Raw genomic sequence first — 16,566 nt, 5'->3', positions numbered from 1 at the left:
AAGGCAGCTTTTATTTTTATTTATTTATTTTCGAGTAGCAGTCAAAATCTTTTATTTACAACATATTCTAATTCACACCACCGCACGTTTGTTGAATTTTTTTCTTAAATAATATATTTTTAATAAAAGTTTACATAAATGAACCCACAGATCTTTATTTACCCATATAACACCATTTTACTATTCATGGTTAGAATTTGGTTCCTAAAACGAATTCTAACCTTCATTTTCTGCTCCAACAATTTAATAATTCGGTTTGCAGTTAACTGAATTCCGGCAGCTTTTTTTTTATTTATAGTTTATTTTAAATTATTTTTTAAAAAAAATTAATAATTATTAAAAAAATAAATAATAAAATATTTTATATTTTAAAAAAATAAGTTATTTTTTAAATTAAATAACTTAAAAATCTTAGAAATTATAATATTAATATAAATAATCATATAAATGCGAGTAAAAATTTAATATTATATATATATATATTAAAAAAAATATTACAAAAAGTGTAAAAATGAATTATAAATATATATGTGTATAAAATATCAATAACCTTGATAATTAATAAATTAAAATATTATTAATGTTAATATTAAAATTTTAATATATATGTATTTTAAATTTTATAATAATGTATAATGTTAAAAAAAAAAAACTGCCCAGAATTCGGTTCGCTAGAAATCAAATTCCGGCAGCCAAGCACAAATGAAAGTTAGTCGGGGAACCAAATTCTAACTATGAATAGTAAATGGTGCTATATGAGTAAATAAAGATATGTGAGTTCCATTTCTGTAAGTTTTTATTAAAAAAATATTATTTATGAGAAAAATTCCACGATTGTTTATGTGTTCAGTGTTCACGACTTTACTTATGTCTTTATTTTTATTTTTTACATATATTTTTATTTAAATATGTAATTAATAAGAGATAGTTTCTATCTTAAATATTTATTATCTTTTGTAAAGAAAAAAAGTTTGTTAATTAAATAAAAATATTTTAAAAAATATAATTAATATATCTTACGATTAAAAGAGACTCTTGGATTGATAGAACATAACAAGTCATGAACATCTTTTATCTCGATATGTAAGTTCATTAGAAGATAATCTAGTTTGAATAAGATAATAGTACTATGAGAAAAAATCTTCTTTCATAACTAACATAATTGTATATTTAAAAACTAAATTTGATATTATTAATTAAATTTAAACAACAATTAATTCACGTAGTTATTTTATTTCAAGAAATACCAGTGATTTAAACTTGTGACTTATATATGAAAATTCCTACATTAGCTCTCGTATTCTTTATTTTTTAATAATATTATATTTTTACACATTCTTATATTTTTCTTTTTATGAAATACATAAAAAAATATTCAGGATGTTTATGTATCGCATTAAATCGGTTCTTAAAAGAAATCATGAAAAATTAAAGAAAAATCATCTCATCTCATGTTAAACATGAATATTATAAGATTTTATTGAAAATCAAAACTGTGTTTTTCTCTCATCTCATTAATAATAATTAAGGGGAAATATTCAATATTTATCATATTAAATAGATTTAAATATAATTTTTGTCTCTATAATTTATTTATTTATTTTATAAATTTTTTGTTATTATTTTATTCTAATATTTTATAACGTTTCAAAATTAGTCCTTATAATAAATTATTATTTGAAAAAAATTATACTTGACAAATAGAATATATGTTATATTTATCATATTTCACTTCATCGTATTTAAACTCTCACCTTTATCCTTGTGGTCGTGTTTTCCCTTTTTGATCCAAAACTAAACTTTCGAATACAATTTATAATCCCTTGATGAGAAGTAATTTTTCACAAATCATGATATTGACAACAGCGTTGAACTCATTCTTAATGATCATTGCTTGTGCGAGTTGCCACCTCATCATAGAAGAGTTTTACCTTATGCTTAGTTACTCCCTCACCGAGTAGGAGTTCCATAAGAGTGTCCACTCGCCACCACCATTAGAGTCACTTTTTTCAAAATTAAAAAAAACTATGTTGATTGTAACCACTCCAATAGTAATGAGTTAGACACCTCATTGAAAAAGGAAGGTTGGTGATTCAACTTCGTCATCGGTGACAGTTAGGATGTGACATTCCATAAACTAAAGATAGTACGCATGAAGTGACAATAATAGAGTGAGTTTTGAAATTCTATCTAAAAAAATTAAAATTGATTTATCTACATGGCAATATAGTGAAATGAAATATCATGAATATAATGTATATTTTGTTGGCCAAATAGATTTTTTAATAAAAATCAATGACAATGACGATGACTCTTTTTTAAATGTTTTAAAAGGTTAAAAAAAAAGATAAAAAATTATAGAAATTAAAAGTGAAAAAATGATAAACTATAAGTTCAAAAATTATTTTTAAACCTATGAAATATTAGTATATAGTTATGTGTCATCTTCTACTGGGGTTAAGATCATCTACAATGTTTTTCCAACGACATGAATCTCAACCATTAAAATTAAATTTTACTCATAAGAGATATTATTACAAAATAATTAAAATAAGACAATTTAATTTTCACCACATATAAAATTGATTTAAAACACACACACATATATATATATATACACACATATATATATTGAATTTTTAAGATTAAATTTTATAAAACTTAACATTAGCTAATTTTAAATATTAAATAATTTTAAGAAATTAACATAGATAATATGTAATAATAATTTAAAAAAGTAATTTTAAATATTCAATAATTAAAAAATTATTGATATTTTTTATGTCAACATTGAAAGAGAAGAAAGAGAGGTAAGATAAAGAAGAATTTTAAATTTTTACCATTTTGAGAGAATTTTAAATTCTATAATTTTAAGGAATTTCACAAATTTTTAATTTTAATGTTTATAAATTTTTTATCCAAATAATACACACACATCCCTAAACATTTTTTCTATGAGAGAACTCATATGCAAGATTTTTAACTTCCTATCTACTTTAATTTGTATGCATCATATATTTTAATTTAAATTTAATATTTTAAAAATAAATTATCAATAATTAAAAATAGTCTTAAGTCATAAAATATATTATTTTATTTTATAAAAGTTGAGATCCGTTGACACTATATATAAATTTAAAAACTTACACTAAAGTTTATACCTTCAATATATACAAATTTAATAGATCTAACCGTTGAATTATATGATGCTATAATATAAAATATAACTTATACTTTTAAAAATATTTAATTATATAAATTTAAAATTTATTAGTGGAGGAAAGACATTTCGTATTTTTGGATATTTACTTAAAAATAAAATATAAAGATATGTACAATTTTGACATTAAAAAATTATAAATTTAACTTCTCTAAAATGAGGAGATTCCACATTAGAAAATAAAGTACAATAATAATTATTAATTAAGAATTTAATGGTCAATATTATAATTAATTTTAAATTTTATTATAAATATATTTGATTTTATCATAGTTCTCAACCATTAATTTTTTTAATCAATAATTGTTAATATACTTTATCATTTAAAATATACTCTTTCGCTTTCAAGGAACTAAATTTGAAAGTAACTGTTTTTAACTATTTATTAATAAGATGATACCTTATTTTAGTGTACACAAATTATAGACTAATTTATTCCTATAATTACCTATTAGAGGGGTAGAGACACTTCATATCTCTAATAGTTATTCACTAATAAAATATTAGAAAGTTGTGTATAATTATTTAAAGAAAATTTAAGATTTTTTTTTACATTTTGGAGTATAATAGTCCATTAAAAAATGGATACCAAAAAGCGGTTACATCTCCTATATCTCTTTTATAATAGTTAATAGTTATAGATAAATCACTTTCTATTTTATTATCTTTTACTCACTTATTTGTTTATTTATTCTCTCTCTCTCTTTTTACTTTAACAATATTCGATTTTCAATTTTTTTTAAATAATTACTCATTATCATTTTATTTTTATTTTTAAATAGAGACAAAGTGTCTCTTTTTTCCTAGTATAAATAGGGACACAATTAAAGAGCCATAATAATTTATTTAAAAAATAATTATAGTTTAATAATAAAACTGTCTAAAACTAAAATGGAGATTAATATAAATCATATATTTTATTTATAATAAATTAGTGGAATCGTGAGGCATTTCATATCTGTGTACTTTATTTTAAGAAATATGAATATAGAAAATAAGAGAAAGAAAAGGTTTAAAATAAGAGAGGTTTAAAACATTTTAAAAGAAATATTCTTATAAAAGTTTTCAAGTCTCCAAATATCTAAAGTTAGAAGATAAGAAGTTTGTTAAATGCATTTCAACAAAAAATAATGATAGAAAGAGAATGACTTCAGTTTAAATTTTTTATTTATGATTTTATTTAAAGAAGAGTTATAATTATTAAAAGAGAGAGGATACAAATGACAAATAAGAATAAAATAAAGATATTTGAAACAAATATAAATAAATTTATTAAAAGATAAATGTGTCTTAAAAAATGAAAATCAAAATACAGTACTCTCTTTATCTATTGTTATAAATATAAAATATAGATTTGTTAAAAATATATATTTTTTTATTTATATACATAATTTATTATAAATTTTATTGATATATAATAGATATTTATCCAGTAAAATTTTGACTTGAGTAAAATTTCACATTTTTTCCACGTTAGAAAATAGAGAGTTAACATGTACCATGTTATAAGTGGCCCATGATGGACCATTCCATTCTTAGCCACCGAATGTATGAGTAAAATTTAGGATAGAAGGTTAGGTGTAAAATAAAATCATTATTACAATTTAGTCCTCTCGTAGAGAAAGAGAAAAATACTACTGATAAGTTGGAAGTTTGAATAGTATATTCGAATATCCTAAGTAAAGTCTCTATTGGAGTGCTTTTGATCCTTTGAAACTATAACATGAAAACAAATAAATAAAAAAGGAAGAAAAATAATGATTTGACTAAATGTGTGCTTCTTCCATTTGTGATCCAGTTTCTATCAATCTGTCCCTTTTGCCGGTATAACTCATGATTTATTATCTATAATTTCAATGAACAGAACTATTCCATCCAGAACAATTTAAGTTAAAACTCCAGTATAGCAATTTGCAAATTATCACCCCATCTAAAGTTTGAGATTTGAGACAACTTGAGGTCGTTCCTACTAATTTATTCCTATAGTCTAAAGGGTATGCCCGACAACATTACCGTAGCACCAACTGCTTACTGTCTCTTCCCAGGAATGGAAGAACATACCAAAAGATCATATTTAGTTTCAACATGTCAACCGAATCAGCTTGAGACAACTCCATCAATCAAATATGGATCTCAAAATAAATTAAAGGATGTTACCAAGTAATAGGACATACATTAATAAACACTTGAAATAAACAGCACAAAAATCACCTTCCAAGTTAAATATGTTTTTAAACATTTTTAGAAACAATAATAAAAATCTGTTACTAAAAGGAGTTGAGATTCTTGAGAAGCTAGTTTTCAAAGAATAGATTGTAGCATTTCTATTGCGTCCTTTCAGCTATAACAATTCCAAACACCGCTATCTTTTTTAGTATAGTTTATATATTCATAAAACTCAATAAGTACACTCTATTGTGTCTACTGTCTAGCAAACCATAACTGTGATCTGTAAGGGATGCGTACTGTTAGATATAAAACCACTCGTGCACTTTTACCCAACAGTTTAAGCCTTCAAAATAGTTGGTTCATGACATGGTATCAAAATGCAGAGTCACATAGCTCATGATATGAGTCTACAGTTTGATCCTTGTTGTTGGCCCTATTTTTAAATAAAAGTTAAATTTCAACCTAAGATAGATTAAGAGTCAATTTAGATACAAACTAAAAACGTTTTTTTAAAGTTTCTCTACTAAAAATAAAGAGTATTTTTTAGTAAAGAAACTTTCAAATGCGCTTCTATGTATCCAACTAGACTCTAATGCATTGCCCATGTTTCAACCTGAAAAGACTCTAGTGTGAAGACTGTTAGATATAAAACTGCTAGTGTGCTTTCACCCAACAGTTTAAGCTCTTCAGAATAGTTGGTTTATGACATAGGGTGCGTTTGGGTAAACAGTTTAATTAAGCTCTTATTGAATAAATACTTTTCATATTACTCATATAAATTGTTTAAAAAATCTAAGAGGAAATCCGATTAAACTATTTTCATACTAGTTGTAAGATGTTTTCATAAGCTACCTTGAAGAGCTTATTGAAATAAATTAAAAACAACTTATGGACATATCAACATATCACAAGCTATTTTCATAAACTCTCTGAAACACTTGAACAACTGTTTATGTTATAAGATAAATCCAAATAAGCAGTACATAAACTGTTCCAAACGCACCTCATGGTATTAAAATGCCAAGCCTTGTGATATGTGATCTGCAATTTGATCCTCGTTGCCCCTATTTTAAAATGAGTTAAATTTGAACACAAGGTAAGACAGACCGATGCATTGCCCATGGTTCAAGATGAAAGGACACTTGGATGAAGGCCGATTGATATAAAGCCACCCGTGTGCTTTCACCCAACAATTTAAATTTTTAGGATAGTTAGTTCATGACAAGTACTAAGAATTAAATTTTGCAATTATTTTCTAGTATGCTATTTGGGAGTTCGGATACATTTTTTTTCTACCAAAGCAGTTTGAAAAAGGAATTTATGCTCGGTGACAACAAAAGCATATAATGATTGAAAAAAAAGCATATGTTAAGTTAATGAAAAGTTGGATAGAAATTTATAGTAATAGCTTTACCAATTAAAAGTTTCATTCCAAACTTTTTCAGAATCATTGATATATTCATGGAATCATTACGCTCATTACATTCCTCAGATTTAAGGTATCTAAGACCCCCTTCCACATTCATAGTCTCATGATTTCCATTTACTTACGAAGCAGATTCAGTTAGAGAAATTACATCAACAATAAGATAATTGAAACAAAAAATAGTGAACTGGTTCCTCAAATGTAACAACAAATGATCTCTACTTAAACACGTGGATTTACTCTACGGCTTGGAACCTTGTAATATATGCCTAAGAAAAGCCTTCACATTAGTTTCTGATGATCCACCACATGCAATTGCATTCTGACATAGCTGCTGAAGCTCTCTGGCTCTCTTCCTCATATCTCTTGCTTCATCAATATCCAGATCCATAAATTTTTTAAGAAGGATACCGATTTCATCTCTTTTAATCAGAGTGCCTTGCGCATTCTCTGTCTGCACCCTCCACCCAACCTTTAAATCCTCTACTATGTATTTACTATTAAGAGGTTGGTCCATCACTATTGGAGAGGTTAGAAAAGGAACACCATTGAAAACACCTTCTCTAATGGAATTCCACCCGCAATGTGACCAAAAACCACCAATAGCAGGATGCTGCAACACCCTCATTTGATCACACCATGGCAGAACTATTCCCCTATCCCCACATATCTCCTTCAACCTAGAAGACTTGTCTCGCGCTATCCACAAGAACCGAACAGCACTTTCGCGCAAACCAGCTGCAATTTCATCAATTTGTGCACTAGAAACTGAAAGAAAGCTTCCCTGTGAGATGTATAGTACCGACCCAGAAGGTTGGTTGTCAAGCCACTGAAAGTAGTCATGTTTAGAAACATCAATATGGCCATTAATAAAGCAAGGTATGACAGGGCCCATAGTGTAAATGGGAATAGAGAACTCTGCTTTCAAAGCATCGATAGCTCGAGGCTCAAGCTCATATATGGAAGGAAATAACAGATATTGTGCTTTCTGCACCCATGGTACAACATTCAAAGACATTTCCAACAATTTTCGGCTGCCCAAACTTTCATCGTTAAGTGGAAAATCTGCCAAACGAATTGACGAGTTCCCCGGAATATAATCCACACGTTTCTCACCTTCTGTTGCACACATTTAAACAACCACACAATGCTTCAAATATCACAATTCACAGTCAATATTCTAATACAAATGTTCATCATTATATATTGAGATTAATTTTCAACGAGAAATTGCTAGTTCAACCTATTAATTCAGAAATTATTATATAGTTCCAAATTATGCGGTCTCACTGGTCTACCAATTTCTACACACCTTACTATTTTTATTTTTATTTTGTAAATTAAGACCAACATTTACGTAGTATGATACTTAACTAATACTAACTCTTTTTAAAAAATAAAAAATAAAAAAAAATGTGATTCACAGTGAGAGACCAAAATATAATTTTTTGTCTCAAACAGATCTAACTATTTAAAAATATTGGGAGTTATACGGTTTTGTGGCGAATTGAAAGTAAATGACCTGATACTTTTACAGGGTAGTGACCATTTTGCTGGAGAAGATGGTAGTGTTTGAGCACGGCAAAAAACGACGCAGACATTGGCCAAAACGACGCGACGGGAATGTTTGCCCGATTTGCAACGCGAACGACCCAGAAGAGGTAAGTGTCGTATATGATTACTGTTGGCGGCGGCTGAAGGCGGTGGAGTAAGTCTTGAAAGGGAGCTTCCATTTTGGTCATCACGGCTTCGAGGAAGGCGACGAAGTCGTTGGCTCGACCGTGTTCGGAGGGAATAACGTTAGGGATTGTGGCGAATCGGATGTTGCTGGGTTTGGGTTCGGAAGCGATGAAGCCCAGCCATTCTTCGGTGACTACGAAGGTTACGAGGATGTCGGGGTTGTTGGACAGAAACAACTTGCAGAGGTTCATCAAGGGGTTGACGTGGCCTCGCCCTGGGTATGGCACCGCCACAACATGGGTGGCGATGTTTGGTGGAACTTGAGTTGGATGGTGCATCGTGTTTACGGTTTAGGAAAAGGGAGGAAGTGATCCAAAGTGCATAGGAATTCTGGAAAGGTAAGAAGAGGAGGGAAGCTTTTATGTCTGGCATTTCCTTTGCTACAAGTTTATTTCATAGGGTACCCATATCCTAAGTGACTAATACTGTATAAAGGATGACATGTGTTAATTTTATCAGAAGTTATATTTTTTAAAAATATTTTAATATTTGTTATTTAATTTTTATTAATTATATTATTTTAAATAATAGTTTCCAGTTTATTTAAAGGTGGCATCTCTCATACACTACTTTAACAAGTACTACATGGTAAACCATTAGTTTTGACCATAAGATTCATCTAAACTAATAACTTATAATACTATCAGGATAAAAATTTTCAAATTTTCTACTGAAATTTTTCTTTTTAAATTACTCAAAAAAAAAACTCGTATTACGAAGAACTGGAGGAACTGCTACTCACGTTCGGAACGGGCCGTTCTGATTTCAGAACAGGTCGTTCCAAATGAAATAATAAGACATGAATAATAAACCAGAACGAGCCGTTCCAAATAAAAAAAATGCATGAAAAATGAATCAGAACTGCCTGTTTCGCAATCAGAACTGGTCGTTCCGAAATCAGAACGGCTCGTTCCAGATTCAAAAATAAGACATGATTAATTAAAACAGAACAGTCCGTTCTGAATTCGGAACGGGCCGTTCTAACTATATATTTGCATAAGACCTTTTTTTAAGTAAAATAATATATTTTTTTCATTCTACTAAATTACATTTAAAATTTAAGTATAATTTTTCAATTGATAATGCTTTTCTATTAGAATTAGAGGTTTACATTAATTATATGCGTAAATTTCTAATTCTAATTAGAAAATAAAACCAAACAAAACTTTCTATTATAAATCCTAAACCCTAAACCTAAAAAGTCTTATACTAAGGCCCATAATACAAGACCAAACAATATAAACTCCTATACTACCAAATATATGAGAAAGGTGGTCATCCATGTAAAGTCCAAGTAAAGAAAATCCTAGGCCCACCAAACCTATTGGGCTCACTACGCAAAGAAGCAAAGAAAAGCCCAAAGGCCCATGAAGCCCAAAACTAGGCCCAATAAGCTTAAAACTCAAAAAGCTTGTATTATGGGCCTTAGTATAAGACTTTTTGGGTTTTAAGCTTATTGGGCCTAGTTTTGGGCTTCATGGGCCTTTGGGCTTTTCTTTGCTTCTGAGCTTAGTGAGTCCAATAAGTTTGGTGGGCCTAAGGTTCTCTTTACTTGGGCTTTACATGGATGACCACCTTTCTCATATATTTGGTAATATAGGAGTTTATATTGTTTGGTCTTGTATTATGGGCCTTAGTATAAGACTTTTTGGGTTTTAAGCTTATTGGGCCTAGTTTTGGGCTTCATGGGCCTTTAGACTTTTCTTTGCTTCTGAGCTTAGTGAGCCCAATGGATTTGGTGGGCCTAAGGTTCTCTTTACTTGGGCTTTACATGGATGACCACCTTTCTCATATATTTGGTAGTATAAGAGTTTACATTGTTTGGTCTTGTATTATAGGCCTTAGTATAAGACGTTTTGGGTTTTAAGCTTATTGGGCCTAGTTTTGGGCTTCATGGGCCTTTGGGCTTTTCTTTACTTCTAAGCTTAGTGAGCCCAATGGGTTTGGTGGGCCTAAGGTTCTCTTTACTTGGGCTTTACATGGAAGACCACCTTTCTCATATATTTGGTAATATAGGAGTTTATATTGTTTAGTCTTGTATTGTGGGCCTTAGTATAAGACTTTTTGGATTTTAAGCTTATTGGGCCTAGTTTTGGGCTTCATGGGCCTTTGGGCTTTTCTTTGCTTCTTTGCTTAGTGAGCCCAATAGGTTTGGTGGGCTTAGGATTTTCTTTACTTGGACTTTACATGGATGACCACCTTTCTCATATATTTGGTAGTATAGGAGTTTATATTGTTTGGTCTTGTATTATGGGTCTTAGTATAAGACTTTTTCAGTTTTAAGCTTATTGGGCCTAGTTTTGGGCTTCATGGGCCTTTAGGCTTTTCTTTGCTTCTGAGCTTAGTGAGCCCAATGGGTTTGGTGGGCCTAAGGTTCTCTTTACTTGGGCTTTACATGGATGACCATCTTTCTCATATATTTGGTAGTATAAAAGTTTATATTGTTTGGTCTAGTATTATAGGCCTTAGTATAAGACTTTTTGGGTTTTAAGCTTATTGGGCCTAGTTTTGGGCTTCATGGGCCTTTGGGCTTTTCTTTGCTTCTGAGCTTAGTGAGTCCAATAAGTTTGGTGGGCCTAAGGTTCTCTTTACTTGGGCTTTACATGGATGACCACCTTTCTCATATATTTGGTAATATAGGAGTTTATATTGTTTGGTCTTGTATTATGGGCCTTAGTATAAGACTTTTTGGGTTTTAAGCTTATTGGGCCTAGTTTTGGGCTTCATGGGCCTTTAGACTTTTCTTTGCTTCTGAGCTTAGTGAGCCCAATGGATTTGGTGGGCCTAAGGTTCTCTTTACTTGGGCTTTACATGGATGACCACCTTTCTCATATATTTGGTAGTATAAGAGTTTACATTGTTTGGTCTTGTATTATAGGTCTTAGTATAAGACGTTTTGGGTTTTAAGCTTATTGGGCCTAGTTTTGGGCTTCATGGGCCTTTGGGCTTTTCTTTACTTCTAAGCTTAGTGAGCCCAATGGGTTTGGTGGGCCTAAGGTTCTCTTTACTTGGGCTTTACATGGAAGACCACCTTTCTCATATATTTGGTAATATAGGAGTTTATATTGTTTGGTCTTGTATTGTGGGCCTTAGTATAAGACTTTTTGGATTTTAAGCTTATTGGGCCTAGTTTTGGGCTTCATGGGCCTTTGGGCTTTTCTTTGCTTCTGAGCTTAGTGAGCTCAATGAGTTTGGTGGGCCTAAACATGGAAGATCACATTTTTCATATATTTGGTAATATAGGAGTTTATATTGTTTGGTCTTGTATTATGGGCCTTAGTATAAGACTTTTTGGGTTTTAAGCTTATTGGGCCTAGTTTTGGGCTTCATGGGCCTTTGGGCTTTTCTTTGCTTCTTTGCTTAGTGAGCCCAATAGGTTTGGTGGGCTTAGGATTTTCTTTACTTGGACTTTACATGGATGACCACCTTTCTCATATATTTGGTAGTATAGGAGTTTATATTGTTTGGTCTTGTATTATGGGTCTTAGTATAAGACTTTTTCAGTTTTAAGCTTATTGGGCCTAGTTTTGGGCTTCATGGGCCTTTAGGCTTTTCTTTGCTTCTGAGCTTAGTGAGCCCAATGGGTTTGGTGGGCCTAAGGTTCTCTTTACTTGGGCTTTACATGGATGACCACCTTTCTCATATATTTGGTAGTATAAAAGTTTATATTGTTTGGTCTAGTATTATAGGCCTTAGTATAAGACTTTTTGGGTTTTAAGCTTATTGGGCCTAGTTTTGGGCTTCATGGGCCTTTGGGCTTTTCTTTGCTTCTGAGCTTAGTGAGCTCAATGAGTTTGGTGGGCCTAAACATGGAAGATCACCTTTTTCATATATTTGGTAATATAGGAGTTTATATTGTTTGGTCTTGTATTATGGGCCTTAGTATAAGACTTTTTGGGTTTTAAGCTTATTGGGCCTAGTTTTGGGCTTCATGGGCCTTTGGGCTTTTCTTTGCTTCTTTGCGTAGTGAGCCCAATAGGTTTGGTGGGCCTAGGATTTTCTTTACTTGGACTTTACATGGATGACCACCTTTCTCATATATTTGGTAGTATAGGAGTTTATATTGTTTGGTCTTGTATTATGGGCCTTAGTATAAGACTTTTTGGGTTTAGGGTTTAGGATTTATAATAGAAAGTTTTGTTTGGTGTTATTTTCGAATTAGAATTAGAAATTTACGCATATAATTAATGTAAACCTCTAATTCTAATAGAAAAGCATTATCAATTGAAAAATTATACTTAAATTTTAAATGTAATTTAGTAGAATGAAAAAAATATATTATTTTACTTAAAAAAAGGTTTTATGCAAATATATAGTTAGAACGGCCCGTTCCGAATTCAGAACGGGCTGTTCTGTTTTAATTAATCATGTCTTATTTTTGAATCTGGAACGGACCGTTCTGATTTCGGAACGGCCAGTTCTGATTGCGAAACAGGCAGTTCTGATTCATTTTTCATGCATTTTTTTTATATTTGGAACGGCCCGTTCTGGTTTATTATTCATGTCTTATTATTTCATCTGGAACGGCCCGTTCAGAACGGGCCGTTCCGAACGTGAATAGCAGTTCCTCCAGTTCTTCGTAACACGAGTTTTTTTTTTTTGAGTAATTTAAAAAAAAATATTTCAGTAGAAAATTCAAAAAAATTTATCCTGATAGTATTATAAGTTATTAGTTTAGATGAATCTTATGGTCAAAACTAATGGTTTACCATGCACCACTTTTTAAAATGGTGTATGAGAGATGCCACCTTTAAATAAATTGGGGACTATTCTTTAAAAAGATATAATTAATGAGGGTTAAATAACAAATATTAAAACATTCTTAAAAAATATAACTTTTGACAAATTTAACACATGTCATCATTTATGTGGTCATAGTTACAGAGGATTTTGGTGCCCTCTAAAATAAACTTGCACCAAAGGAAATGCCTTTATGTTTTTGTTTAATGCAATGATTAAAGGTGTACACGGTACTACTTTTGTTGGCATTTGATCACATGTCACATATGGTGATGTGTCACACTGTGTTCCTCTAATTAAAAACAGACGACAATTAAAAAGATGAGTACGTAAAATTTAAAGAGAATTTCTACGGTACCCATATTATTTGGGAGGGTACCGGTACAGTTGTAATTATAATTTTGTTTTATATTTTATATTTTTAATAATTTATTTAAATAATATTTATGATATTTTATTCTTTAAATTTTTAAATCATTTAGTCATTTTATTTTTATTTTATATTTTCTAATTTTATTTGTAATAATATTATTATATATTTAAATAGTTTAATTTTAATAATTTTTTAAGTATATTTTTTGTCTTTTCACTTAAAATTTTTAAATTTCTATATTTTAATTTTAATAAATTTTTAAGTATATTTTTGTCTTTTGTCTTAAATTTTTTAATTTCTATATTGTAATTTTAATTATTTTTTATTTTTACTATTTATTAATTCTTTTCTTTTTTAATGTTTTATAACATTATTGAAATCTTATAATTTTATCTTATTTTTCATTTTATAAATATAATTTAGATTATTCATTTTATAATTAAATTAATTTTTTTAAATTTTTATAAGTTTACATAAAAGAATGTATTGAAACCCCTCAATCTTTGAGGGTACCGTAGCAACTCCTAATTGTCACATCAGTTCTGGTTCATTTTATAGGTTCTGTAAATTTTAGTAGAGTTGCTTGTAGAAACAACTCTGCTAAAATTTAAGCAACCCATAAAGTGGGCCAGAACTGATTTAATAGTGATGTGGCACAGGAGTTGCTTATAAGCAACCCCCATTGGAGATGTTCTAAGAGCACCTCCAAGGTGCTTATTGTGTTGCTTAAGAATAACTAATAGTACTTACAAAAAACTTTCATTAGAGTGATTTTACGTGACAACCTAGTTGCTTAAATTTTTTTCTCTATTACTTGTAGAAGGAACAGTGCTTAGCACTAAGAAATTTAAAAAAGAGAAGTATGATTGGTTGATTTGAATCTAGGTGAAATATGTACAGAGCAGACCCCCTAACCAGCGCGCGCGACCCCACCGTCCAAACCACCCCCGACGCACGCACAACCCCAAACCAGACCCCTCGTGCGCGGCTCTACGACCAGACCACCCTCCACGCGCACAAATCCTGACTAGAACCCCTCGCGCGCGGCTCGCGACCGGACCACCCCCCGCGCGACTCCCAACCAGAACCGCCGGCTTGCGCGCGACTCACGATGAGACCTCCAACCCCGCGCGCGCGGCTCACGGTTGGAACACCCCCCCGCGCGCAACCCTGGACCAGACTCCCCCCCCCCCCCGCGTGCAACTCTCGACAGGACCTCCGGTCCCTCGCCCGCGCGGCTGCCGACCGGACTCCCCCCTCCCCCGAGCGTGGCTCCGCAAAGAGAAAGAAAGAGAGACGTTGCTTTGAGAGGAAGAGAGAGTGAAGAGAAAGAGAATGAGAAGCGAGAGATGTGAGAGAAAAGCAAAAGAAAATGAGACGTGAAACTTGAATGAATTTTTGGTATTTTTTGGTATTATGTAATTTCTTTTTATTATTGTAATATTTGGTATTTTTCTATTATATAATTTCTTTTTATTATTGTAATTTTTTAATTATGTAATTTGCTTTGTTAGTTATTCATATTTATATATTATCCATAATAATTAATTTTATAAAAATTTATCATAAAGTGTAATGGGAGGTGTCAAAAAGTGTAGTATGAATTGTAAAAAAGTAGGGGTGCTTATAAGTAATTTTCATTGGAACAAAAATTGTAAAAATATAGTATGAGTTGCTTATGAGTGACGTAGCACAATGAGACCCATTTAAAGTGGTTGGGAGTTGCTTATAAGCAACTCCCATTATAGATGCTCTAAGCAACCCCACTTGCCATATCAGCCTCACTTTTTCCTTTTTTCTTAAGAACTGGTACTTATATAAACAACTTTGATAAATTTTAAGCAACTCACTTACTCATTTCATGCTGATGTAGCAAGTGAGATTGCTTATAAACAACCCCACTAGAAATGGCCTTATTAGAGGAGTCGATGGAAAGCATGTACAAACACCTATACCTCCCTTTGGATGTATAAGATTTTAATTAAGTGGATACGATTTAATATTATTAAATAGATCAGATTCTTAAATGATACCAATATTTATAAAATAAACATTTCATATAGTTAGAGTTTAATTTATGTATTCATGTTTTGAGAATTTATGTGTCTAATAATTAAGTTTCATAGGTTGTTGTGCTTATTCATATTCTTAAATAAACTCATTTTTTTTAGTAATGTCGTCATGGAGGTATTATTGATTTAAGATATTATATAATTTTAAAATATTTTTTAAATACATATATTCATTGATATTTAATCAAAATTTTTATGATCATTAAAATTTATTAATATTCATTTTGAGATTTTTTATAACTTAAAAACAATCTATTAAAAATTCAATGGATTTTCAAGATTTTTTTTTATAATTTTGTTGCTTCGGAATGGGTACAAAAATGCTATACAGAAAAAATTTCCTAATCGAGGCCGCACATAATTTGTTTGTCAATGAAAGATTAAAGCAAAAGAAGTAAGTAACAACGGAATCTGCTTGCATGACTAACCATTGGGATTGCAACTTCACACCAATAGCAAACACAAAAAGAATGGGTCACCTTCACGATAGTATAATGCCTCCATCACAACATTGTTTAAAAAAATAAGTTTATTTGAGGATGTAAATAATGATTCCAACATGTACGAGACATACTAGACACGTAGATTCCTAAAACATGGACACATAGATTAATCTCTAACTAAGTAGAATATTTATTTTACAAATATTAGTATTCAGAATTCGATCTGTTTAATAATATTTAATTGTATATACTAAATTAAAGATATATAAATCTAACAATTGGTATATGTCTCGCACGATGGGAGACATGTTTAGGTCTCCACACTAGAATCCGTCATTATTTTTAATTTATCTTAACTTATACAAATAACTTCTTCATGCAAT

General features: G+C 30.5%; 1 protein-coding gene across 1 annotated transcript; it reads right to left on the bottom strand.

The window, feature by feature from the left end:
- Positions 1-6,903: 6,903 nt before the first annotated feature.
- LOC109792540 (UDP-glycosyltransferase 87A1) lies at positions 6,904-8,956 on the bottom strand. Its single transcript, XM_020351964.3, has 2 exons — positions 8,338-8,956; positions 6,904-7,934 (listed from the first exon to the last, which is right to left on the bottom strand). Exons 1-2 carry the CDS (start codon positions 8,831-8,833, stop codon positions 7,057-7,059), a joined length of 1,374 nt encoding a protein of 457 aa, XP_020207553.1. The 5' UTR covers positions 8,834-8,956; the 3' UTR covers positions 6,904-7,056.
- Positions 8,957-16,566: the final 7,610 nt, after the last annotated feature.

The sequence above is a fragment of the Cajanus cajan genome, chromosome 9, assembly GCF_000230855.2.
Source record: "Cajanus cajan strain Asha chromosome 9, NIPB_CcT2T_4, whole genome shotgun sequence".
In the NCBI taxonomy this organism is placed as follows: domain Eukaryota; kingdom Viridiplantae; phylum Streptophyta; class Magnoliopsida; order Fabales; family Fabaceae; genus Cajanus; species Cajanus cajan.
This window is presented reverse-complemented; position numbering and strand designations above follow the sequence as displayed.